The sequence below is a fragment of the Pseudopipra pipra genome, chromosome 4 (genome assembly GCF_036250125.1).
Source record: "Pseudopipra pipra isolate bDixPip1 chromosome 4, bDixPip1.hap1, whole genome shotgun sequence".
NCBI classification, from domain to species: domain Eukaryota; kingdom Metazoa; phylum Chordata; class Aves; order Passeriformes; family Pipridae; genus Pseudopipra; species Pseudopipra pipra.
In genome coordinates, this window is record NC_087552.1 from 13,996,510 (window position 1) to 14,021,355 (window position 24,846).

Consider the following 24,846-nt stretch of genomic DNA (forward strand, 5'->3'; position numbering starts at 1 on the left):
TTTCTTTGTGAAATAATTTTAGTCCTTAGTCTTAGTGAAATTTTAGTCAAAGTTTTTATGCTTTTATGTCTTTAACTTTGTGGGAAGTTTTGGATTGAGACTTAGCACAAGCAGTGACATTATGACCTCAAATACTTAATACGTTTATCACCATCTTCAACAAAGATAGAAAACTTCCAATTGAAAATAGATGTTCTAGTGTGTAGGTACTGAATTATATGAATGATAAAAATCTGTTATTGGATGCTATTTAGTTGCTTAGCCTTTGGAAAGTTATTACTAGAGTCATGTATTCCCAACTCTTTTTCCACTGTTACTTTATTTAGGTCCCCTCTGAGGATATTAAAAAAAAAAAAAAAAAGTTAGGTTTTTGAGATCACTTGTATAGGTCTAGTCCAGAAATACTTGTAGCTATAATTTACTTTCTGGAGACTTTTTTTACTAGATTGCAAATGTGTTGGTTATTTCTAGGTGTTCTTTTTTACTTCCATACTTTGTTCTCTTACAGATCTCCTCCACAGCCCTCCTTGAGCCAAGCAGACGACGATGAAATCACGTGGGGAAGTGATGAACTGCCAATTGAATCAGTCAGCCAGGAACGTGTAAATAAAGGCAAGAACATTTAGCAAATAATCAATAGAAAACTGAGGATCACATTAAATAGACGGAAGTGAATATTGAGGTGTTTTGGATATTGTTTTGAGGGTGTAAAGGCAGGTATAATGAGAATTCAAACAGCTTAGCGGCCACCTGGAAAGGATCTCTACAGCTTTGGGTAATAAATGTGTGAGAGTTAATGGGAGCAAGTATTGGCAACTTTGCATCTGTAGATGTAGAAGAGTTGGAACCAGCTGAGATGCTTTCTTCCTTAGTATCTATTTGACAAAAGCTGTAACAATATAGATATTTGACTGTGATCAGATTGATGCTTCACATACCAATTACTCCATGCTCAAATTAGGCAATATTTTTTCTTTGTCTTGACTGTCATTCCTCCACTGCTGCTCAATGTGGCAGAGTGTAACTCTACACTGTTTGATGTGTTTGGAAGACTCTAGTCTTCACTTTTTTGAGATGGCATTAGAAATGTCAGTTCCTGAAATTCGTATACAGCAGCCCTTTGCATTCATTTAAAAAAAAAAAAAAAAGGATAATCTATGTAATACTTCAGACAAAGTCACAGAATATGCTGAGTTGAAGGGACCCACAAGGATCATTGAGTCAAGCTCCTGGCACTGCACAGGACCATCCCCAAGATTCACACCATGTGCCTGAGAGTATTGTCCAAATGCTTCTTGAACTCTGTCAGGCTTGGTGCTGTGACCACTTCCGTGGGCAGCCTGTCAGTAGATTTAGGACACTTTGAATTACAATGCCAGGTATATTTTATTGTTCTTCAGAGAAGCACTGAAGGCCTGATGGAAGGCAAGCTGTATTGGAAAAAAGTTGTCTTTCAAGTGATAACCAGGAGATGTGTTACATACATGTTAAGTGCTGAAAACCAAGTCACAGGCTGTACTGTCTTAAGTGGAGAGATCTGAATTCATGCCTGTGTGCATTCATCAATTTTTTAAGAACTTAGATTTAAAAATGTATTTGAAGTTTGTTTCAATGTATTTATTGGAATTTCAGGAAAATACTCCCTTTGGTTCCTGGATTCACCAGAGCTGATTTTGTGTCATGCTGGTTTTGTTAGTTAATTTGGTTTTGCCTCTGCAACTGAGAAGTATATTCTCTCAGGTGTATGGAGGCATTTGTAGTGCAGTGGTGAACAGCAACATGCAAATCCAGCATTGCGCTATGGCTTGTTTCCCTAGTTTTAGATATTTATTTATATTTATATAAATCAGTCTTGTCCTTCCGCTAGATTTCCCTCTAGTGACAAACGAAGAGATCTCTGCACTCCCAACTGTGAATGTGCTCCCTGGAGGCAAGTACTCAGGAGCCAAATTGAAGTCAGTGATCAGGATGTTGCGTGGATTGCTGGAACAGGGAGTCCCTTCTAAAGAGATTGAAGTGAGTAACTACTTGTCCCTTAAAGTCCTTTTTTCCTGTATGAAACAAGAATAGAATGGCTGGATCTTCATTGCCTTGAATACCACAGCTCTTTAATTGGCAGCTCAAAAGGGATGAAAAGAAGTAACACCAAAGACTTCTCTCCCTTCCCCCTACTAGCTGCTGAGAGATAAGATTAGTTTGAATTCAATTCAATTCAAAAGTATGTTTACATCATTCTTGGTTCTGGTAAATTGCCAAGTGAATATGATGTTAACAGGCATAGACAAAGTAAATAAAGGCTGTGAAACCTAGCTGCTGAACGTGAAACCAGTCTTTCCAAAGTCTTAAGTCAGCCGTGTTATATGATCTCTCTTTTGGGAGAATGAGATAAAATATTTACTGTATAGTAGGTGGGGGTTTTGTTTTGTTTCATTTTCTTAGCAGTGTAAAATTAGATTCCTTCTTACAACTGCATTATTTTGCATCGCCACATTAGGATTTGATTTTTAACAATTCTATTTGTTAATGACTTCATCATATAATTCCTCTTAACACTTGTTACTGTTCAGTGTTTTCCTAATGCACGTGTAATTTCTTCTTTACAGAACCTTCAGGAGTTAAAACCTCTGGATCAGTGTTTGATAGGACAAGCAAAGGAGAACAGGAAAAAGAACAGATATAAAAACATACTTCCTTGTGAGTCCTAACTAATCTGAAGTTCACTGTTGATATTCTGTTACCAGCTCTATGGTCAGATGGATTAGATCAGAAGTCGGATGATTTGATTTTTCATCCTAGTAGGGAAAAAATTAAAGCAAGCATTTATAAAGCAGTTTGAGATAAGTGAATAATATATTATTGTATTGTAGTAGTTAGGGATAGATGTTCACAGACTTTTCTGTTGTGTCAGCAGATCCTGTGTCTTAAGTGATGTATACATAGGGAGCCAGATAAGATTTTTTTTTAGCTTTACCCATGTAAAATTGGAAAACCAGACATGTATACTATTGTCATTAAATTTCCTGCCATAAAATATTGTTAGGTGTGAGATGTGTCAAGAAGTAAGAGCTGACGAAGATTAGTTCTGAATGAGAAATATTAACCTCAGTTTTTCAGAGGTGCTGCAGTTGAAATCATGCATCCTGCCTGTCTGATGATTTGTATTTCTCCTCTAGATGTGTTCTTTATTCGAGGTACTGATTAATATCCTAAATCAAGTATTTAAGTGATTTATTTTTTTGAGTAAGATCTGTGGAAGCATCTATGGAGATAAGTTCTATGTGAATGTGTAAAGCTCACATCTCTATTGTTTGAAGGTCTAATTATGTGCACACATAACATGAGGTCTTTTCATTGTATGGGAATTGCAGATGACACCACTAGAGTACCTCTTGGGATTGAAGGTGGATACATCAATGCCAGCTTCATTCGCATGCCGGTGGGGAATGAGGAGTTCGTTTACATTGCGTGCCAAGGACCTCTTCCTACTACTGTAGCAGATTTCTGGCAAATGGTTTGGGAACAAAACTGTACTGTGATTGCCATGATGACTCAGGAGGTTGAAGGAGAAAAGATAAAATGTCAGCGTTACTGGCCAGATGTCCTCAATAAAACCACCATGATAACTGATAGACTACGCCTTGCTCTTGTGAGACATCAGCAGCTGAAGGGCTTTATCATTAGAGTGCTGGAGCTTGAAGAGATTCAGGTAAGTGAATCTAATTCTGCATGCTTAGAGCTTTTTCTGGGTGTTGGCATATTTATCCTTATACCTCTAGCTTGCCTGCTTTCAACTGCATTGTCTGCATCAAGAGGTCAAACAGGACTGCATGACTGGGCAACGCTTCCTCATTGCAGCTTGTGCTACTGCGTGACCTTTTAGTTGGGCAAGGAGATGATTTCATTATGCTAATGAGACACTAAATTTTGGCTTTGTTTGGCCGCAGAAACATATATAGGGATATGAAATTCACTAATAATTCAGTCTGGCTGGTTGATTCCTCTGTGTGATCAGCTCAGTCTGCAAAGTGAACGTTATACTGTTAAATTACTTGCTAGTTATTTTCAGTTTAGCTCATTGTTTCTCTTTTCTTATTGAATTACAGAACATCTTCTTTGGGCCAGTCCCATTCTTCTGAGATTCTTCTTTGGGAACTTTCTCTTTTCTTTTTATTCTTGCCATGTGTTACATGTTGTTGTTGTTTTTGAACCTCAGACGGGTGAAGTACGGCACATTTCCCACCTGAACTTCATCGCCTGGCCTGACCATGACACCCCTTCTCAGCCAGATGACCTGCTCACTTTCATCTCTTACATGCGGCACGTCCACAAGTCGGGACCCATTATAACTCACTGCAGTGCAGGCATCGGGCGATCGGGGACCCTTATTTGTATAGATGTTGTTCTGGGGTTGATCAGCAGAGACCTCGATGTGAGTATCCAAGAGGATGGACTCAGTTGTGCTTTTGACCTGTAGGAAGTATGTTCCACTGAAGCTATTCAGTTGCTTAAAGAATATGCCATGCTTTTGGCAGTAGCACACTGGACATGTGTTAATGTGTCATAAAGCAGGGTGTAAAACAGCAGTACCTATGAAATGTTTCTTCACTGATGACCCCAAGAGAGAAGAGCTCTTATAACCACTGGTCCTTGGGTTAGCTCAGGGGATCTTAAGTGGCTTTGGCAATTGATGGAAAAGTTAAAAATGCCTGCCTTACCTGACTGTGTGTACTCAGTGGAACTTTCATGTTAAATAGCACTGGGGCACTCAGTCAGAGATCCATGGACTGTTTCAGGACAGCTAGAAGCTAACCAGAGTATCTGTTTAGGCAACTGAATCAAAAACTCAGTGTACTACAAACATCTCAGATGAGGCATGTAGATTAACTTCTCCAGCACAACCAGGGATATGCTTTCTAGGATGTTCCACAGGAGGGTGCCAGCTTCCTTATGTTTCTGTCCTTCAGCAGCCTGGTGTAGCAAATCTTTTGGTGAACTTGTAGAAAAGATGAGCTATGGTCATGCTTAGCTTAGTGAGATTACTAAGTACCCTCTAAATGTCTAGTACTTTATAGATCTGGGGAAATAAAAAGAGTTTTGTTAGGTTGCACCAAGGGGCTCAACTTTCTGCACATTCAGCTCCCAATAGCAGTAAGCAAGAGGACCGGTGCACAGAGAAAGAAAACAAGAGAAGGATGGTGTCTGATGTAGGAGGGCCACATCCAGATTGCCCAGAGACAGCACATGCTGGTTTTCTACCAAACAGGCATAGGCTATGGTGAATCATTTATTTCACTACTAATGGACCTGGTTCTATTCCTTGGCTTGATGCTGGGGATGTTTCTTTTCTATGCATGTATGTCTTTTTCAAGTTCTTAACTTGCTGCTTGTTTTGGTAGTTTGACATCTCAGACCTGGTGCGCACGATGCGTCTGCAGAGACACGGAATGGTTCAGACAGAGGTGAGTCTGCCTTCCCCAGGTACACACTAAACCAGCTGACAAGCCAGAGAACTTCCTGTGATGCACACAGTGATTGTCTTCGTGCATTCTAATGCAATGTTTGTGTCACAGGAATTAAATCCGATGAGTAGCAGTATATATTTAACAGTTAGAAACACAAGCCATTTTTAACATGCTGTACTGTTTTGATCTGTGTTTAAACAAAAACAATAATAGCAAGTTTTCATCTTCAAAAGCATGTGTTTATAGCTGACCTTTTATGGCTAAAAATTGCATTACAAACTGAAGAGAAGGCCTAACTGTAGCTTCTATGAATCACCGATACTACCAGAGATGTCTTGAAATCTACTTTGAGGAGATATTCAACCAAAAGTTAAATGAAGCTTTTAAGAAAAATCTAGATCTAGAACTAATTTACATTAGAGATGGTCATCACAAGGTCTTGTTAAAATCTGCAGTTTTTCTTTGAATATGAAGGAATTATGAAGTCATAGTTTAAAAAAAACCCTGAAATTAAACCACTAAATTATCAACCCCATCCCAACCTCAAAGCCCAAAACATGCATTAGCCTCTACATCTATATCACTGAGATTAAGATAAGAAGTTACACTGTCTGAGTTCTGTATTAGTTGGCAAGACATTGAAATTCACTTCCTGTCTTCATTTCTACTCTCCTTTAGGTGTTTTTGGTATGAAAGGAGGATAAATGTCCCATATAAAAATATATCTTTAGTGGCAGAGGAGTATCTGTATTTGTTTTAAGTTGAGGTTGAATATTTCTCCACTGTGGCCTTTTTGTTTGTTCGGGATTTTTTGTTTTCTTTGTGTGTGGGGGTGTTGTTTATTATTATTATTGTTGTTGTTATTATTATTTAATAGTAGAATAAGTGTCGAAATCAGGTGCTGTACAACTGTGAAGTGCATGTGAGAGCACTTAGGTGGTGCAGGCATTTTTCACATTTCTGTAATTTCCCTTGCAGGATCAGTACATTTTCTGCTATCAAGTTATCCTTTATGTCCTGAATCATCTCCAACATGAAGAACAGCAGAGAGACAAATAAAATACTGAAGCAGAAGCGCTCATAAAATAAGGAAGCAAGGAGGTCGAGAAGCTCTCGAGTGTTTTATTTGTTCTGCCGATAGTTTTCTAGTCCCTTTCTTCAGTTACTGTCAGATGTCTTTTCTATAAAGTCTCTCCATCATTCCAATTAAGGTATATAATTACAAGGGAAAGGGATAGCTCGTACAATACCACTAATGTCTTCAGCCACATGGACACATAGGTGAGATTTTTGTATAACAATATTTAATAAAGCTGCATTTTTTTTGCAGCTTCCTTAATATGTCATAAAAATACAATAAATAAATAAAAATAAAAATGTTTTAATTTAAAAAAGAATTCAAGAAGAAAAAAATGTAATCTTATAGTACTTCCTGCAGTTTTGCAACTGTTTTGGGGTATTTTTTTCTTGCGGAGTAGGGGAATGGGAGGGATGAAGCAGTATTTTTATCCTGGCAAACTTTATTACAAAGACATTTTACTAGTCTCCCTTTGAAAGCTTGTATATGGCACAGAATTTTTGCCCTTTTAGTACAATTACAGCTGTTTTATAGAAGGTATCTTGAAATCAGCATTTAAGCTTTAAGAGATGCCTGTTAGCATAAGGATAGTAGTGAATGTTAACTGTATCACAGTTAATAATGTTTACTTCATAGAATTTCATGTATATATTTATATACTTTTACAAAAAAAAGGCTGAATTATTGGGTGTCTAACCTTATAACTGATTAGGCATCTCCACTCTGTAAATAAATAATATACCTAATGTACACTGATCGGTGGGTCTGGGTATTTTTGTGTCCTTGTGACTGATTTTTCTTGGCCTTACATGGCATCATTCATTGTGGTGGCTGCCCTTCTTAAGACATGTGCAACAGAAGGGTCTGTGCACATTGTAAATTTTCAGTATCCGGCTGTATGCATTTGAAAAAGTCAACTGTGGGTTCCTTTCTGGAGAGTTTCCCCACTATGGTGAAAGGAAGAGGATGTTTTCCTTCCTTCCTTCCTTGTTTTTCAGCATACCTGGGCATTGAGACAATTTCACTTTTTTGGAGGGGTGTGTTTGTACTTGTTTGCACTACAGCAATGATCTGACATGATTACATGATTGCAGTGATTACAACAATGTAATCTACTCTGCTTACAGCAACAAGGTTTGAGGTGGGAGGCAGGATGTCTGGGTTCTAAGTAGCTCAGTGGTTTAGTGATACTGTAAACAGTCAAAACTTTTCTGAAAGGAAAATGTCATTTTAGGTTCTGTAGGAACTTTGGATGGTGAATAACTGCCATCAGCCAACACAGCAGCCTCGTGTTTGAGCAGTATTCCTGTCCCAGCAACCCTTGCCAGAACAGAAGCTTTTGACTTGTGCTATCAGGAAGGGTATAAGAGTACTAATTTAACAGCATTCTGCATTGAAGTAGTGCAGATAAGGTTCAGAGGCCTGTGGTTATCCAAGGTTTTGACTCTTCAAGACAGTAGCCCACAGTGTTCCAGTGTCCCAAAACTGAAACAACCACTGTCTTACTTGGTTAATGGTATTCTAGCTAGCAATAGTATGACTTAAAAAAGGAAAAGAGCCTTTTTCACTTGTCAGAGTAATACTGTGTTTTTTATTCCCTTCAGCATAACAGCATAATTGTGTGTTTTTCAGAGCAGCATAGTTTGAGAAAGGAAAATTATTTCTGTGTAGGTAGAAGCAGAGGCAAATTGACCAGCTGTGTTGACAGCACACTTATATGAAGGAACTTTAAACTGAAGGCAGAAGATTTTTCAGGACTGTGGTTGTCAACAGGCAAAGTGAGTAAATGCAGTTAGTTGATACACTGCTGCTGTTGTTTTAACATAAATAGCGAGTTCAGAGGATTTGGGCATGTCTGGTTTTTAGAAACAAAAAAAATGTTATGGTAACTAGCAAATATGGTTAAGGCAGTTGAATTCTTCTTTTAAATGTTTTGAGATACATGCCAAATAATGTAGAAACTGGAACAGATTTTTGTATAGTATGCTACATGAAGCCAAGTACAGCACAAACAATTTGCATCAGATTACAGTGTATGGGAAACACAAATCATAAAAAGTTCCAGGATTTGCTGCTTGTCCTTACAAATATGATGGTTTGTGGTATGGGATGTTATACTGAATTTCCTTTTAATGATGGGTGCACAGAAAAGGAGAGGATAATTAACTTGAGCTAACTTCCCCATCCTCGGAAAAGGGACACACAGAGGCACAAAAAAAAATAAAAAAAAAGAAGACATACAAAAAGGAGAGACACACACACACACCAAACACCTCCCTTTCAGTTTCTTAGATGATTACCCTTGGAATATGAATAAATAGACATAATTAAGGAATAAATAGACCTGTCTATTCACCCTACTGATATTTAGGTATTGTACTGAACCACAACCCTCAGCCCCAGATGCCCATGTGGGAAAGCCAGTACCTCTACTCACTTACTATTTTAATAATTTTTAAGAAACTGGGGGTCTTGTGGAGCATAGCAACTTTGAAAAAAAAAAGATAAATGTAGTTTTTCTATATCTGCCTTCAATCTCTTTAACCCACTTCTTTCCATCTGAAATCATCCTTCCCAGTAGCATCAGTATGCAGCTGAGAACAAGGTCGAACAGGAATAATATAGAGTTCCTACACTGAAGTTTTCTTGGCTGAATTCCTGATTACTGTTGTCTTTATGATAAAATAGATGGGTCCGAGGAAGTCAAGCAAGTGTGGTGAAAGGTGGCATTGGCCTCTCTTGCGAAGTGGTCTGAATTTCTTTGGGCTTTTGTGTCAACGCTTAGGAGTTGGATATCTAATAAACATTGAATGTTCCCTAGTCTAACACTTGAGACACTGGGCAGTGGAAGGTTGTCTGTTTTCTGCTAAGCAGGTGGAACTTGCCATCTGTTTTACTTGATGTGATCAGGTTGGATGAAATGGACCCCACAGCTCAAAACTCATTACAAGAAAATGGATGTGCTTGTGCAGTGTAATTGCTTAAATTTGGGTTCTATGGGAAATCTGTTTGGAAATACGCACCAATGTTTATCTTTTTCTCTTTTTTTTCTCTAAAGGATTAGATTAGCTAACATCTCTGAAGAAATGAGAAGTAAAATGACTGAGAAGCCTAGTTCTTTGAATGGAAAAAATGCTGTGTGCTTTCTTGGTATGCTGACTGTATGGTTTGCAGTGGGAATAAAATCTTGAGTGGCTTTTTTTTAGAACTCTGATGCCTTGCTGAGTAAGCATCCAGGACATGCTCCAGCTGAGAGGGATTTTCCTTTTTATAGGTATCTGATTTTTAGCAGGAAGTTTACCAGACTAGGGAAAAAACTGATATATAATTCATTATGGTTCTAATTAAAGAACTGACCCCATGTGTTAACCCAAGAGAGAAAGGATCCTTTTGTTCTTCCAGCCAGAATTAGCTGACAGAAGCATATAAGCTTTGCCACATAAGCAGTCCCGTGCCATTAGTAGTTTATCATGCTTTTTTTTCCTTGCTGGTCTTTGGCTATGCAAGAGAAGGGCAACAATCTACAAAGGAGGAATTCCAGTTGCTCCTTGGAAACTGTTTTGAGGGTTCATTACTGTTCCTTGCATACTTTTAAGCAGCCTCTTTCCTTACGACTTAAGTCCTTCTAAAACTAGCTATCTGGGGAAAACAAGAATTCTAGAATGATTGAAAGAATGATTATATGGGGAATGCTTTCCTTTACCACATGTCCAGTGTTTTGCAGGGGGATCCTGAAAGGTGCTAGGAAAAGATTTCAGTATCTCCTTTAAGTGAAACAGAAGCAGTGGAGTCTCGTAACTGGGCCTGTATTCCTGGTAAAGCACTTGTACATATTCCTCTGATGGCATAAGCCCAAACAGAGGCCCGTTCTCTTGGGTCTTCAGGTGATTTCTGCAACTGCAAAAAATTTTCTGTCTCTGTGATGAGGTGGAATATAGGAGGACAATGAAAGTTGACACGGGATCTGGACAGCTCTTTCTGTATGGTTACCTACGTGGTAGGCAAAGGTGTTCTGTAGTGACTCTGCATGTGTGGCAGAGGCCACTGTAATACCCACTCCTGCCAACCTCTTAGATGAAGGCAGAAGATAATAGTTGGGCCAGGGTAAGTAGTGTGTACTGTTAACAGTGCAGAATAAAATTTTAATCTAAGTTTTGTGGGTTCAAAAATAGCAGACTTGCAGGTGGTAAAATGCTTACAAAGTGGTTCTGACTTCCTCCATGTTAAAAAAAAATAAAACACCCAAACCCAAACAGGAAAACAGCTTCTCTTCCACTGAGAAACCAGAGCAGCTTGGCTCCTTGTGTAGGCTAGCAACTTTCTGATATATGTCTTCTCAGTATTTCTCATGTAAGTGAACCCACTTTTAATACTCATGATGTCTGTGATGTCTTTTCTGCAAGGGTACAGAAACCTATGAGCCAAATTCTGTTAATGGAATGATCTCCGCCAGATGAAGGGTAAACTCAGGGAAATGTTACTCACTGTTTAAGCAGCTTTGAGAGGACAGTGTAGCAAAGGCTCTGAATAATTAAGTGTTCACCAAATATTCATTCAGTGAATGACATTCACCTGGCTGGGCAGAGTCCAGCAAGTGAACTAGCCATTGGAGAAGAAAAGGCCAACTCAACACTGGGAAAGAATGATACAAATAAACAAATATACTGAAAAGACAGAGTAGCATTACAAATGTTTGGTAGGATAACAAGTTCCAGTGGCATGTGGTTCTAAACAAACTGGAGTGCAGCCACTGAATTGGAACTGGAGGTAAACTAAATTTCTGGATTCCATCTTTTGAAAAATTCCTCCTGTAGTTACCATACAATTTCAAGAGTGACTCTCCAGGGAAGTATTGACTGATTAACATGTTGTGCTTGGCAATGGTGAATCTGTCACTTTTTCTGAGCACTGGTGTGTTTTTCAGGAGAATTTGTGGAGGGGGATGTTTGAGACCAAATTCTCCCATGAGAGCTGGGATGAAAATGTCCATCTGTGTCCATAATTTTGGCCAATATGGGTTCTCTGCAGATACACATCTTGATCCATCCAGTTCATGCCAGGTTCTGATAAAACTGGTGGTAGCCATCATGGGCAGTCTTGTATTGCTGTGGACATTGGTGACTGAATTTCCAAATGCTCCATAACCCACTGCATTTGTTTCTTTAATTTCATTCTCACTGGCCATCATGACTTGGAGCATGTTGTCTCTGTGTGTTTTGTCCTTGCCAGAGATCATGATATTTTAAAGCAGTACTGGATTATTTGTCTCTCTGGGTTTGGTTGTAGCCATAGCATTGCCAAGAGATGCCAGGGAGATTTCTTTTGCTGTCCAAATATTGGAAGTCAAATGGGTACCTGCACCTCTGGTAAGAGAGACAACCTGATTCTGCCAATAAAACTTGACCATTAAAATTTGAGCACTGTGGGTCTGAACGGCCAGTGGTTGTTGATGAGCTGTTGCCAGTGTCTGGTGCTAAAGTGACAGCAGAATGAGTTAAAGTCAAAATATCCCCACAGTGTGGTGAATCCAGAACAGGAGTTGTTATTGTCTGGTCCTCATCCAGCGATGGATTTGTAGAGAAGATTGTTGTAGTCAGGCAAGACACAAGTTCAAGTGGATTTCGTGATGACTCTTTCCAAATTACTCAGAATCGCAGTGCCACCTTCCCAAGGAATTACTCTCTCTGTCAGCACCTTGTGTGTTGTTGCCCATTGGTACCCCAACATCAGTAATGGTTTTAGTATTGTCAGTCAGAATTACAGGATTGTTCAATCCCTGGGAAGGTTGGAACAGAAATTATAACTAACTTGTGTAGGCCATCACTGGTAGCCCATCGAAGGCTACGCACGAAAACCATCTCAGAAAGTGCTTTCACCTTTTAGGTCATTGAAAAACTTGCAGTGTTACCTCAGACCACACTTATTTCCCATTTTCCATTTTCTTATGTATGTCATTTAAATAAACTCAAGTGCCTTTCAGAGCCAATTTTGCACCTTGAAGTGCAATGGAGTCCAGCTGTGCTAGGGCTGCTTTTGAGCAGCTGTCAATCTGAGTTTCACTGTTCTTTCCATCTTCCTCAGGCAGCAGTGCTGTTTGCTGCCCTTTAAATCTGTTGTTCCTTTGAAGCACTTGACAAAGACCAGTAGTTTCCCTTCACTTTTCATATCACATGTATGTTGATTGCTTGTACACATGACAAACCATACATGAAAGAACCATACAGGACTCCCATGATTGAATTGTCTGTGTAGTAGTACTGGTGACAGCAAATATGCTTTGGATATCATATGTGGCAAACTGAGAACTGGTTAAAGAAAATCTGACAGAGTGCTGGAAAGCGAAGTCCTTTGTCCCTCATGGTAACAGGTACGGTGTCTGTGCTAACCCCACATGGATTACTCAGTCTAGTAGAAGTGTGGCTTGCTGGAATCCCTGCTCACAGCAGCAGAATATCCCTGTGTGTTGTGCAGGTGTGTTGTGATGTGACCATCTGTGGTCTCGGCATCACGCAGAGAACTGGCAGACTCAGTGCAGGCTTCAAAATGTATTCCATGGCTCTGACTAATACTGCAAGGCCAAATGCAGGTGTTAGTCGTGTGACCAGAAGATATTCCCATTCCTCTTTGTCCTATTCTGTTTCTTATCTCCTTTTACTGCAACTCTCTGTTCCAGCTCCTAGAACATTGTTTGTGCCTTTGATAATGGGTGAATCTCACAAAGTTCTGAGATAAGCCTTTGCTCCACCCACCACTTTCTTCAAAACTGGAAAGTTATTTTGCAAACAGCAAAATTAAGTCTGAATGTACAGTTAATTACCTGCCTTAATATACAGATTTAGTTAAAGAAGGTATGCAAAGGATTTCTGGGGGTTAGATTTCCTATTTTCCCAGTATTGCAGATGTCTGTGATTGTAGCTGCAGCTCTGCCTTCAGCTGTGCATGCTGTAGTTGTCATTGCAAGGAGCAGATCACTCATGAAGAACAGTCAACACCTCAAGTTATTGTTCTTGCCTTGAAGTCTAGTCAGAGGTGGAAGTCAAAGTTTCAGTAAAGGAGCTTGATTTTCAGTTCCACCTCTAACAGTGTTGAGCTTTCAGGCCAAGTCCACTGAAATTGGAGCCGAGTGTGTTGAGCATTTTGTGAATAACAATTCTCTGTCTCCTTGAGATGAGTAAGCCAAATTTGATGTGCTGAGGAAGCCTGCAGCAGTGTTTTGGAAGCTAGACAGGGTTAGAGGATAAAGCAAGAGAGTTCTTGACTATGCACTGTAAAATGGGGGTCACTTTCTCCACAGCTACTTTGGCACTTGTCAAGTAAATAAATTTTCTCTTGTCAAACATTTATGGGTTTAAAAATATCCTGGCCTTGAGTGGTCAAGTGTTGGGGAGTGCAGCAGAACTTTTCTTGCACTTCCTTGTATCTCTTGTGTGTGGTCTTTCATGGAAGAAAGAGAAGGGAGACTGCCTATAATATATGGTCACTGCAGGATCATCTGAAGCCAGACCTTTCTAGCCCATCACCTTGTCTGTATCTCTATAGTTTACCCTTGTTCTGATGCCACACAGGCATCAGTATGTTCAAAATAGGGACTGTCAGCCTGGCGTGTGTAGTCTGGTTGCTTTCCTATGCTGTCTGTCTATCTGCTGTCATTCTGTCGACTCCTAATATATAAGTTGCAAATTTCTTGTGTTCCAATCTGTCTTTAGATTTTGGCATTGTTCAGTACAGACTTACTATGTGACAAGGGTTTTTATAAGTTAGTTCTTTAACAACAAATAATAATGTCTCAAAGACCAGTGACCTCTGACTCGGTAATTAAAATAACTGGTCTGGATCTCTTTGATGCATCCATCAGAAAAATCTTCATTTACACTAAAGGAAATGATAAAGTAAGGTCAAGTCTGTTAATCCCCTCGGTATCTTTAACAAGTGCTGAATGCTCTGAAGCAGCAGTAACACTGCCTGGTAGATCCTAAAGCTCGCTGTTGGGATAGTGACACAAAGGCACCGTTTCCAGTTCTACTGTGGAAAAGATTATCATGCTGATGCTACAGATAATAGGGGAGTGAGTGGTTATCAAGAGACATTTCCTCACCAATAGTGTTCCTAGAGTGCTGCCAGTCTTCCCATCAGCACAACTTGATCATCTTACCCAGTAACCTAAAGGAAACAATTCCTGAAGCACACCTACTTGCTTCACTTTTCTCAGTGAATCATAAAACACTAGCAAGCAAGGTTAGGTTAGGCAGGAGTTATGTGGGCCAAGCTATGATCTGCATTCGTTCCTTTTCTGTAACCTGTTTTTTTCATGTACAGCTGCTTTCTCTTCCCAGCAAACCCTAAATTTTGGGGGGTTTGTTTCAAATCCCTGTATCACCGTAAGCATTCAGCATTTCTGTCTGCTGTGATAAGTCCTTACCATGACTGTTTTGTGCTCCCAGCAGCTCAGGCTACTTGCCCTGGGCCTTCTGGTCCCAGGACTTTGGATATAAGCTCCTTGTTTAGTGGTGTGTAGCACTGACATGGTGATGGTTGCTTTAGAAATGACCATTATCTTAGGGCAGGATTCAACAGAAACATTTGGCTGAATGGGATTTTTGTGACTAGTACAGCCACATGGATGTACTAGTAGGAAGAGTTGCTTTTTTTACCTCAAGAACACTTACCTTCTTAGCCCCCAAATTAGTTTGTCTTTTTTTCTTTCTCTTTTAATTATTCTCTTGTGAGACAGACATTATTTTCATGTCTCTTGTGTGACCAGTGACTTGATGGTTTATAGCACATAGGGATAATGCAATTTTCAGAACTTGGAGTTTTTTCTGGATTTGGGCATGATATCAGAGGCTCCTAGGCATACAATAACCTTCTTTTGCACTCCAAGGTTATGGAACTGGGCAGAAATCACTATAAAGGGAAGCACATAGGTGCCTTATCATTCAAGATCTCCTGGCTCCCCTAGTACAATTTATTGTGCAGTCTGGCCACATCATGTTGTCCACTTGTCTCATTCACTTAATTTGTTGAGATTTGCCAGTGTTCTTGGCGCTTGGTTAGAACACAAATCAGCACCTGACACGAGAAATTTTTCATGTTATGTATGTGGAGACATGGATTATATTACATTCCAGTCAGTTTCTTTTTGTAGGAATTCACCTTTGAGCCCAAAGGAGCTGTGGTTTGAAAGCACAGCAGAAAGGCTGGAATGGAAAAAGGTGGGTTCTACAAAGGGCATTTCAAAAGTAGCAGAATGACCCCCATCCTCTGGAACATAAAGTTGCCTCACTTGCTGTGTATGAATCAGCTCATCCAGGAAAGGAATCCAAGAGGGAATTGTGCCGAGCAATCATAATTCTAACAAAGTACTTATGACGAGTCTAGTCAAAGTGTAATGTTTATTTAAAAAGTTTCCTCCTCTGTCTAGCTCTTGCCTTACTTTCAAGCAGCTTCTGTGACCTTAGACTTGTCCTCGTTGAACTTCATAAGATTTTTGTTAGCCCACTCTTCCAGCCTCTCCAGGTCTTCCTGCAGGGTGCCTCTCACTTCCAAAGTGTCCAGTTCCCCACTCAGTTTGGTGTCACTGGCAAACTTCAGGGTGCAGTTGATCGCATCATCCAGATCACTTGTGAAGATACTAAACAGTGCTGGGCCCAGTATCCATCCCCAGGGCACCCCACACACAGATTGTCAGTCTGAAAAGGAGCTACTTACCAGCACCCTCTGGGTGCTGCCTGCCAGACAGCTCCCACCCACAGTCACTTGTCTAGACTGTAACACCTACCTTGGTCCAGGAGGAGGCTGTGGGAAACACTATCCAAAGCCCTGGAGAAATCCAGGCAGACACTGTGCACCTCTCACCCCACTTGGACCAAACAGGTTCCTTTGCCATAGAAGGTGATCAGGTTTGCCAAGCACGATTTGCCCTTGTTGAATCCATGCTGGCTTTTCCCAATCATGTGCTTCATTTTTCTTGTGACAGCCCCCAGGAGGATTCTTTCATTAACTTTCCCAGGAAATGAAGTGTTATTGATGGGCCTGTAATTTCCTGCATCCTCCCTTAGGCCCTTCTTGTAGACAGAGGTGACATTAGCCTTCTTGCAGCCTTTTGGGATCTTCACAGCTTCTCAAAGTTCGTGAAGAACAGCCTCACAACGTCATCCAGCTCTCTTGACACCCTTGGACAGATATTGTCAGGGCCCATCTATGGGTAGGGGTGAAGCTCCTGTAACAGTTCACACACCAACTCTTCTTCCACTGACACTGGTGGGTCTGTGTTTGCACCAACAGTGCTGGTAAAGATAGAGGAAGTCAATTTTAGCTAATCTGTTTAATTCAGAAGTCCTTTCAGCCTCTATGGCTACACTCTAATGGGAAGAGAGAAAAAGTAAATATACTGAGACTTTTTCAGCACTCATATACAGTATTCTGAATATAAACTGTAATGTTAGGGTCTTCCCAGGAAAAGGAGAGGAAAAAGATTTTCAATAATACTTTTTTATTTTTGATTTCCAAGAACTGGAAACTTGTTCATGATGTGATTAAGTAAAGCACTATCTATTGCAAACGTGATTTTGGTGAGTATTTATCTATTTCACCAGGACAGGAGGTCTCAAAAGGACAAAAAGAGGAAAAAATAATTTTTTCTCCTACCCTTTTTTTCACTACCATCTTCATAAATTATTGTGCATATTAAGAGAAACTCTTCTACTGGCATATTTTTCAGTCTGAGTTAAATGATGAGCTTTTGCCAAACATTCAAGTACAGTCAGATTCCATTTTACAACTTAAGGTTGCAAAGGGACTTTATATTCACAAAAACACATAAATAGGCTCTTTCTGTATAAGAAAACAGAATTTTTGTGGTCAGTAAGGGCTGGAAGGGCTTAGTCAAGTAACTGGTTTAGGTCAATTCTAACAGTAATAGGCCCATTTCATCTGACATCTCCGAATAATTAAACTCTACAGGAAGCAATACAGCTTCAGTAGCATTTGTATTCTGGAGTCTGCCTCAATGCTGACATTAATTCTAGTAGGATTGTTGGGGTGTAAGAAATTCCTCCAAGACACTGACGCCATCAGAAGTTAAAAATAAACTTTTTTTTTGATATATATTTTAAAAGTTAAGCAACAGAATTAAATGCTTTAGTACTTGATTTGGAGAAGTGAGTTTGGTTTTTCCTCTTGATTTAAATGATTGCAGTAGGAGTTCTGAGCTAGAATCTTGCCCAGGTTCAATTCAGTTTTCATGCACTTTAGCACTGCCCTTGAGAGGCAACTAGTGATCTACCATTTTACAGAGGGGATTCCCTCTGGGAGGTAAAACTGCCAAGTTGAATTCCACTCTCCTCTGTTCTGCTAAAAGAGCATTCAAAAAACTGTCTCCCTACTTGCCAGGGGCTAGCTCACACTTCAGGACACCCAGAACTATTACTAAGCAGAAGCTGAGATGTGCCTGCAGGTTTTTTTATCTGTAGAGTAAGCATGAGTTAGTAACTAGGAATCAAGCACTTAAAAACAATAAAGCAAGTGCAAATACTTCTGCACTTTATTAAGTCATGTCTATATCCATTTTTATTTCTATATTGATGTCTGCATTCTGCATGGAGCTTCTGATAGGACTTGAGCAGACCTGCATTAGATTCCAACTTACAAGTTGTAGAGCCATGCAGTGCTTTGGTTTCCCTTTTGGAAAATAGTGATGCTGTAATCAATTCTGTTGATAGCACCCTGAGATTTTTTGATGGAAATTCCTGTGTTGTCTCTGTTTTGATACGTTTCAATTTACATATTTTACTTCAGCATCAGTTAATTAGTTCTGTTTCTGAAGGTGCAGCTGGATCTAATTGTTAGTGTCTACATTTTAAGCATGCCAAGTGACTATTTCACGTCTGCAGTCACTGTCATTGTCTGAAGCACCAACATAGTAGTCACTTCAAGTCAACCAGATTTGAAGACACATCTTTGGGAGCATAAGCATCTTTCCTAATCAGAAAGATCCTGTGCTGCTTCAGAAAGCAAACAGTACCATCTTTTTGTGATATTGGGCCTTTCTCAATGGTTACAGCTCTCTGCAATGTGACAGTGTGTCTCTTGAGGATGTCTTGATAGGCCTTCACAATTACTGCAAAGCTCATTCCATGGGGTCATGCTTGTGACATTTCCAGCAGAAGAGAAAGAACAGATCTTTTACAGCTTTGCTGTATAGTGCTAATCTTTCCTCTTTCTCATTTAAGAGTTATGATGTATCCTAAATAGTGTTAGAATTGCTAAGCCTTCAGCAAAGCAAATAGTCAAAATGTGACCTTTTCTCATACAGCAAAGCCTGTCTCCTTTTGCATTGCCTCATTTTCACATGACTGTTAGTGGCATCATTTTTGGAGGACAAGTTAGCAGCTTGTATAAATGTACACAGGCATTAATTTCTATTTTCAATTGGAAATTCTTGAATAATTAAACAAAAAAAACCCACACCAAGGAACAAACTTTGCAAAAATGGTTATTAGCATTTTTCATATCTAAAAAGCAATTTTCGCCAGTCTTTTGCAAAGGTGTTTCCTGACTGACTCAGAAGGAAAACCTTGGCATCCTAGAGTTCTTGAAACGTTGAGGAGAGGTGTATGGGGCTGCAGGGCAATAAGCAATATACATCACTGAAAATGAGTGAAGCAACAAACCATTTTAAGCTTTTTGAACAAAAAGCACTGTTATTAACAAAAAAGTTGATTTTAGAACAAGAAAAGGCATCCTAACTAAATTACCTAGCTGGGCTAATTGACACGAGGGAGGAAAGCTTGCATTTATAAACATAGCTTGGTTGCAATTTGTTACTTGGGGAAATATGTCAGGTTAATAATGTCCAGGCAACCGCAAATCCATGGGGCATCCGTGCGGTTGAAAACCTGGCCTGGTCAAAGGCATTTGCCAAACTTGTAAATTGTTTAATGAAATCTAGATTTTACTGCTGATGGGATGGTGGAAATAGGTGTTGGATACAGACTTAGCAAACAGTGTTGGGGGAGTGTGCTCTGAGTTCATCTCTTTTGCATGGACCAAAGCAAGGGGAATTTTTTTATATTTTATTTTCTGTGATGAGCCAAAGTGGTCTAGTTGTGTAGTGGCTGAAATTTAGCTGTGTCTGAGGGCCCAGCTGTGGGGAACTGCTGTTGTAGTGAAATCAGGAGCTCACTCTTGCAGCAATTGCTATGACATCCTTCCCCTTCTGTTTCCTCCTTGCTTCCTGACCACTGCTGCTTTGAATTTTTATCCACTGTTACCTTTTAATCTATAGCTGTCTTTTTAATGCTTGTTTTTTCTCTTCTCTCCTTCCCATTTCCATGAATGCTGCCATTTGTCAGAGACCTATTTGATTGTCTAAAGGGAGAGCCCTAATGACACATTTATTCTTAAAACTGAACCAAATATCCTGGAGGCTGTAGCAGTACCCTGGTTTGTCATGGTCTTGGCCAAGTCTGAAATTCTCTTTAAGAGCTGACCTGAAATGCAGCATCACCACTGGGGGAAAAGAGAAAAGGAATCTTTTGGTTTTCCCTTTTTTAGCTACATGTAATACATATGTTTGGATTGTGTATGTTTAGGAGCACTGTAATGACTGTCAGTTGGACATTCCAGACTGTGTGTAGCATGTCCCTGGAGATCCTGACCCACTCTCCCTACTTTAGGCAGGTATTTGTCCAGCTGCACTTTAGTTCCCTGTTTGGAATGCTGAAGAGCTCAGCAGAGATGCTGGCTTAGGCAGCTGCTAGTCCTTGGAAAAACCTGCTGTGAGAGCCAACATCACATAGTGGCTCCTGCTGCCTTGCAGTTCCAGACACATGATTACTAAATGTATTTTGTTGTTCCTAGACAGTTAAGGCCAATTTCTGCAAACACTCATTATCATCTAGTAATGACAGTGTGTGGCTCTAACAAGTGTCTCTTTTAAACCAGCAGAACTGTTTATAGGAGCATCCCCAGCATTTACAAGCTTTTCTCAAACTCAGTTTCTTAAACTGTGTGTTTGGTGCAGAGATTGTGCCACAGCCTCTTGGGAATTGTGTGAGGAGAAAACTGTCAAGCTAGTGAATAGCAAAAATTCCAATGATTCACTGCCTCTGGTAAGTTGTCTGTTCTTTAGGTTCCATCTAACCTTCCTGTTGTGTTTTGCTGAACATAATGGTAATTGAAAGATGATTTAGACTGCTAGGGAGAATTGAGGGATTCACACAACTCTGAAAATCTCTGTGGGAGTGTTGGGGGCAAGTATTGTGTATCTTTTAATTTTGCAGTGCAGAATTATTTTGGAGAGTTAAATTAAAAGGGAGATTTCGGATGTAACACACACACAAACCTAAATGCAGAGTGTGTGCCCACACACACACATCGACAAAGGAAATAAACGTTTAGGTTTCATTTTTTGTTTGAAGGAAATAAGTATTTAGATTTCATTTTTTGTTTCCTGTAACAATTACTGGAATGACCTCCTAGTTTGGAAACTGAAGATTTTTCATGTATGCCTTCTTGACTCTCCCTTTTTCCCTCTGCTGACTCCAAGGAAAGATGTTCCTAGGTTGGTCTTTGTGACTGTGGAAGCAAAGCTGGGGTGACATCTACTGTGTACAACATGCAGTTCTTTTGTAAAAGAGATGTTGAATATCTGGTTTTTCTCTCTAGAGAAGCTGGCTCAAATTGAGCCTTCATAATGGAATCTATAGATTGTATAGAAGCAGAACAGTGACAATAGGAATTCATTTGATATAATCTTGGCTTTCCCAGGTGCTGTGACAAATGTCAGGATGGTTTAAAAAAATAATCCCTCCCTCAATGCAAGAATCATAATCACTGAGTGGGAGAAGAGGAGTTTCAAATCTAAATGCTGTCTTTTATCAAACAATTGATGACTTTTGTAACTTGAATCTGTTTTGAAATTTTCAGTGTTGGGCACTGGGTCTCAATGGGACCCTCATGTAGACATATTGCTTAGGGACAAAGTTTAGTGGTGGACTTGTTAGTGTTAGGTCAGTGGTTGGACTTGATCTTAAGGGGCTTTTCCAACCTAACCTAAATGATTCTATGACTCTCACTGGTGAGAGTGCCCCTTGTTCCATGTAAACTCATCACGTGGAGTGGAGGTGTTTGCCTACAGCACCCTGTGCCCCCCTGCCTCTTCCCAGGTAGTGTTTATGCCGTTCCCATTTCCTTCTCATTTAGATCTTTACAACTGCCAGTATGCTTTATGCTCATACCACCTATTACACATGCCATCCTGAGGCATGAAAAAGCAGGGATCACTGGATCACTGCCCAATCACATTAAGGGGGGAGGCATGGGTGGACAGAGATACTGTGAAGGCTATCTATAGCACCTCCCCTGCTATCTCTCTCCAAAGTACATAATTTTTTCTTTTTTTTTTTTTTTTTTTTTTTGGCAATAGGTCTGCAAGGAATGAACCTTAACTTGTGAAAGTTCATACTTGTTATGGAACATTTTAAGGCGTTCAGAGTGATAAGTGAGTAATGCCAAGTAAGATGAGGGAAATTGCTCCCTGGTGGCTGCCAAAAGCTAGTGGGGTGCAGCCCCTAGTGTAGTCTGGTGCCTGGGAGAAGGCGGTTTCTTTTTAAAATTTGTTTTCTTCAATTTAGGTACTGGAAGACAAAGGGTTGTTTTCCTTTTTTTTCTCAGAAAGGTTTGATTCCTTACATCTGTAGAACAATTTCTTTCGTAGCAGGCTACATTCAAGTTAGTCTTCTCTTGTTACAGTTGACATATCCTTTTGGTTATATTCTTCCCTGCCCTTTCTTTCAGTGTTGTACTCAGCACAGTTTCTTTCCTTTGCCCTGCAGCTCCTCTAGCCTTGCTGTAGCTATGCTGTGTGGATTAGACCCAGTGAAATCTAAGTGCTTTTCAGGATTTGCCCAGCAAGGATGTGCTTCTCTAACAGTCAGCTTTGGTTCTGGAAACTGCTAAGGCTAAGAAGGTGCAATAAAACAAGCCTATAGAGAAGTGCTTTGCCAAAGCAGGGTTAACAGAGAGTTTTGCTGCCTCAGCCTTCTTCAGACTCATCATTGCTCACAGCTTCATTTACCTTGTTGAACTGGTTTTTGTGTGTGCTTGCCTGTATGGGTTTCTGAATTTTGCTTGCTTTCCAACTGTACTTGGGAGGCAGGAGTTTGAGGATAAGATTAACCAACTCCTTTTCTCCAAATATGTGGAGCCCTTGAAATCCTGTGCTTTATGGTTGTAGCCCCTGCCTTACGGCAGCAACGTATGTATTTGTTGTGTGGCTAGTTCCTTGCCTGCTGGTGGGGAAAGACACAAGAGAATCAAGACCTTGGCAGGTTTGTGTGGGGTTTGGGATTGCCAGAACACAAGCAACTCTGCAGTCATGCAGCCTTCTGTGTAGAGGTAGCAAGGAGATGCAAGCCAGAAGGGTGCTGACAGCCAGACAGGGAGGTTGGTGGGGCTGAGAGGTTTGGAATTGTTCTACTGGTCTGGAGCAGCAGAGCCTTTATGGAGCATGGTCCTTGCCTTCTGACCTGCTGCAGAAGTCCAGTTAGCAAATGAAAAGGCTACCCATGGCTGCCTCAGGCCGGGAAACAATATCCATTGGACCCTTTTCACCTCCCAGTTCGAAGGACTCATCCATGGCAATACATGGCAGTGGTAAGATGGATTTCTTGTCAACAGAGCTGGGAGAACATATTGTAATTAAAGGACAGCAGTGACTCTTCAAAAGTGAAGGTGAGGGGGGTGTGTCTGTTTAAAAACCTGATGTGGTACAGTGCAATGAAATGTTTTGAAAAGCTTGGTAAGGGCACGAATTTGACCTATTTCTGTGTAAAAAGAAATATGTCTTTTACTTTACAGCAAATATATTTCAGGAAAGCTTACTTACCAGCTATTTAATTTAATAATTTTAATATTGCTTGGTATGTATTCCTTCTTCATTGATACTTTAGCTTAATTAATTGTTCCACAATACTATAAGCTTCTGGCGTTTGTCCCACAAACTTAATGGATTATCATACATTTATTAGAATGTCGTGTTCCATTTTTTTCCTGAGTTAAGGGATGTTGAATTCCCCTTCCTGAACCAACACTCAGATATTGCCAGCATTGTTAGTGGTCAGCAAAGAGATACCAATCTTCCTTCTGTAGGAGTGCCAGGCCCTGCTGCAGACTCTGTAGGCACAGGGTTTGGCAATGTGTCAGCATCTGCACCTTATCTGGAAATAATGTTGCTTTATGCTTGAAACTTCTGAGTCTTTTTGTTTATTTTTCCCCTTGTAATATTAGCTTTCTTTTGGTCAACATGTCCAGATACAGATAGGTATACAGGCAGGTGAGAGGGTGCTGTGTACTTAAGATGCACATAATGTACCTACAGCCTGTGCTTTAGCAGTGATGCCCGAGGTCAGTAGTCTGGCATTTTCAGGAATTCAAAATTAGAAACAATGGCATCCAGGTTGCCTGCACACCTTTGTTTGGTTGGATTTGCATTTCTATGAAGTGTTTAGATCACAAGCTCCATGTCTGGAGTACTTCCTTTTCCTCCAATGCATAGGCAGATAAGAATGGATCTTCTAATATTAAAATGCTTATAGACAGCTTAAATACAGTTTGGAATTATGATCACTTGTAGGAAGCTTTTCCCGAAAAGTTTTTAAGGAGGGGATAGCTCAGGAGTGCATTCTGAGCTTATGATGAGCTAAAGAGTACAGTAAAGAGCTTATTTTATTGATTTGATATGTTTGCATTTTACTTAGTGGAAACATTTTCCTTGATTTGCAATACACCTTAAAAAGATAATGACTGAAAAAAGGGAAACTTGTATCCCTGATCAGTGAATAAAAATAGGTGAGAAAAGCTGCAATTTGCTAATTTTGGCAACAACCATGAGGAAGGAGTCAACAGGTGACAGGACATATTGTGACAGAAAGCCTTTGGGGAAACACTGATTTTTCAGACTTGAAATGTTCCTCAGGAACTTACCAGATTTCATCAAATTTGCCAACAAAAATGGCATAATTTTGTTCTTAGAGCAGCTAATGAGCAGAAACCAGAGGCAGGAAAAGTGAGGCATCTCAGCTCTTCCCTTACGTGTGTTCCTGAAACTTTAAAAAAAACCATCAGAATGCAATTTGCTTCACATGAAAAGTTTGTGGCACAGGATTTGTAGGGCTGTATTCTGGGTGGGATGTTTGATGATCTGTCCCTGATCTCCTTCCTTAAAAGTGGAAAGTGGCTGTCAGCACAGCTCAGGAATTATTACTTATCTCTCTCAGGACAAAGCAGACTCCAAAGACTTGGCTC

At 40.0% G+C, this 24,846-nt stretch overlaps 1 protein-coding gene across 1 annotated transcript in view; it reads left to right on the forward strand.

Annotated features, from left to right (window-relative positions):
- PTPN13 (protein tyrosine phosphatase non-receptor type 13) overlaps positions 1 to 7,296 on the forward strand; it is a 117,520-nt gene extending 110,224 nt beyond the window's left edge. Inside the window, exons 42-48 of the mRNA XM_064651678.1 lie at positions 509 to 612; positions 1,868 to 2,016; positions 2,604 to 2,694; positions 3,369 to 3,706; positions 4,214 to 4,429; positions 5,397 to 5,459; positions 6,441 to 7,296. Of these exons, the coding sequence (XP_064507748.1) occupies positions 509 to 612; positions 1,868 to 2,016; positions 2,604 to 2,694; positions 3,369 to 3,706; positions 4,214 to 4,429; positions 5,397 to 5,459; positions 6,441 to 6,521 (1,042 nt within the window). The 3' untranslated portion in view covers positions 6,522 to 7,296. The remainder of the gene's footprint in view (positions 1 to 508; positions 613 to 1,867; positions 2,017 to 2,603; positions 2,695 to 3,368; positions 3,707 to 4,213; positions 4,430 to 5,396; positions 5,460 to 6,440) is intronic.
- Positions 7,297 to 24,846: the final 17,550 nt, after the last annotated feature.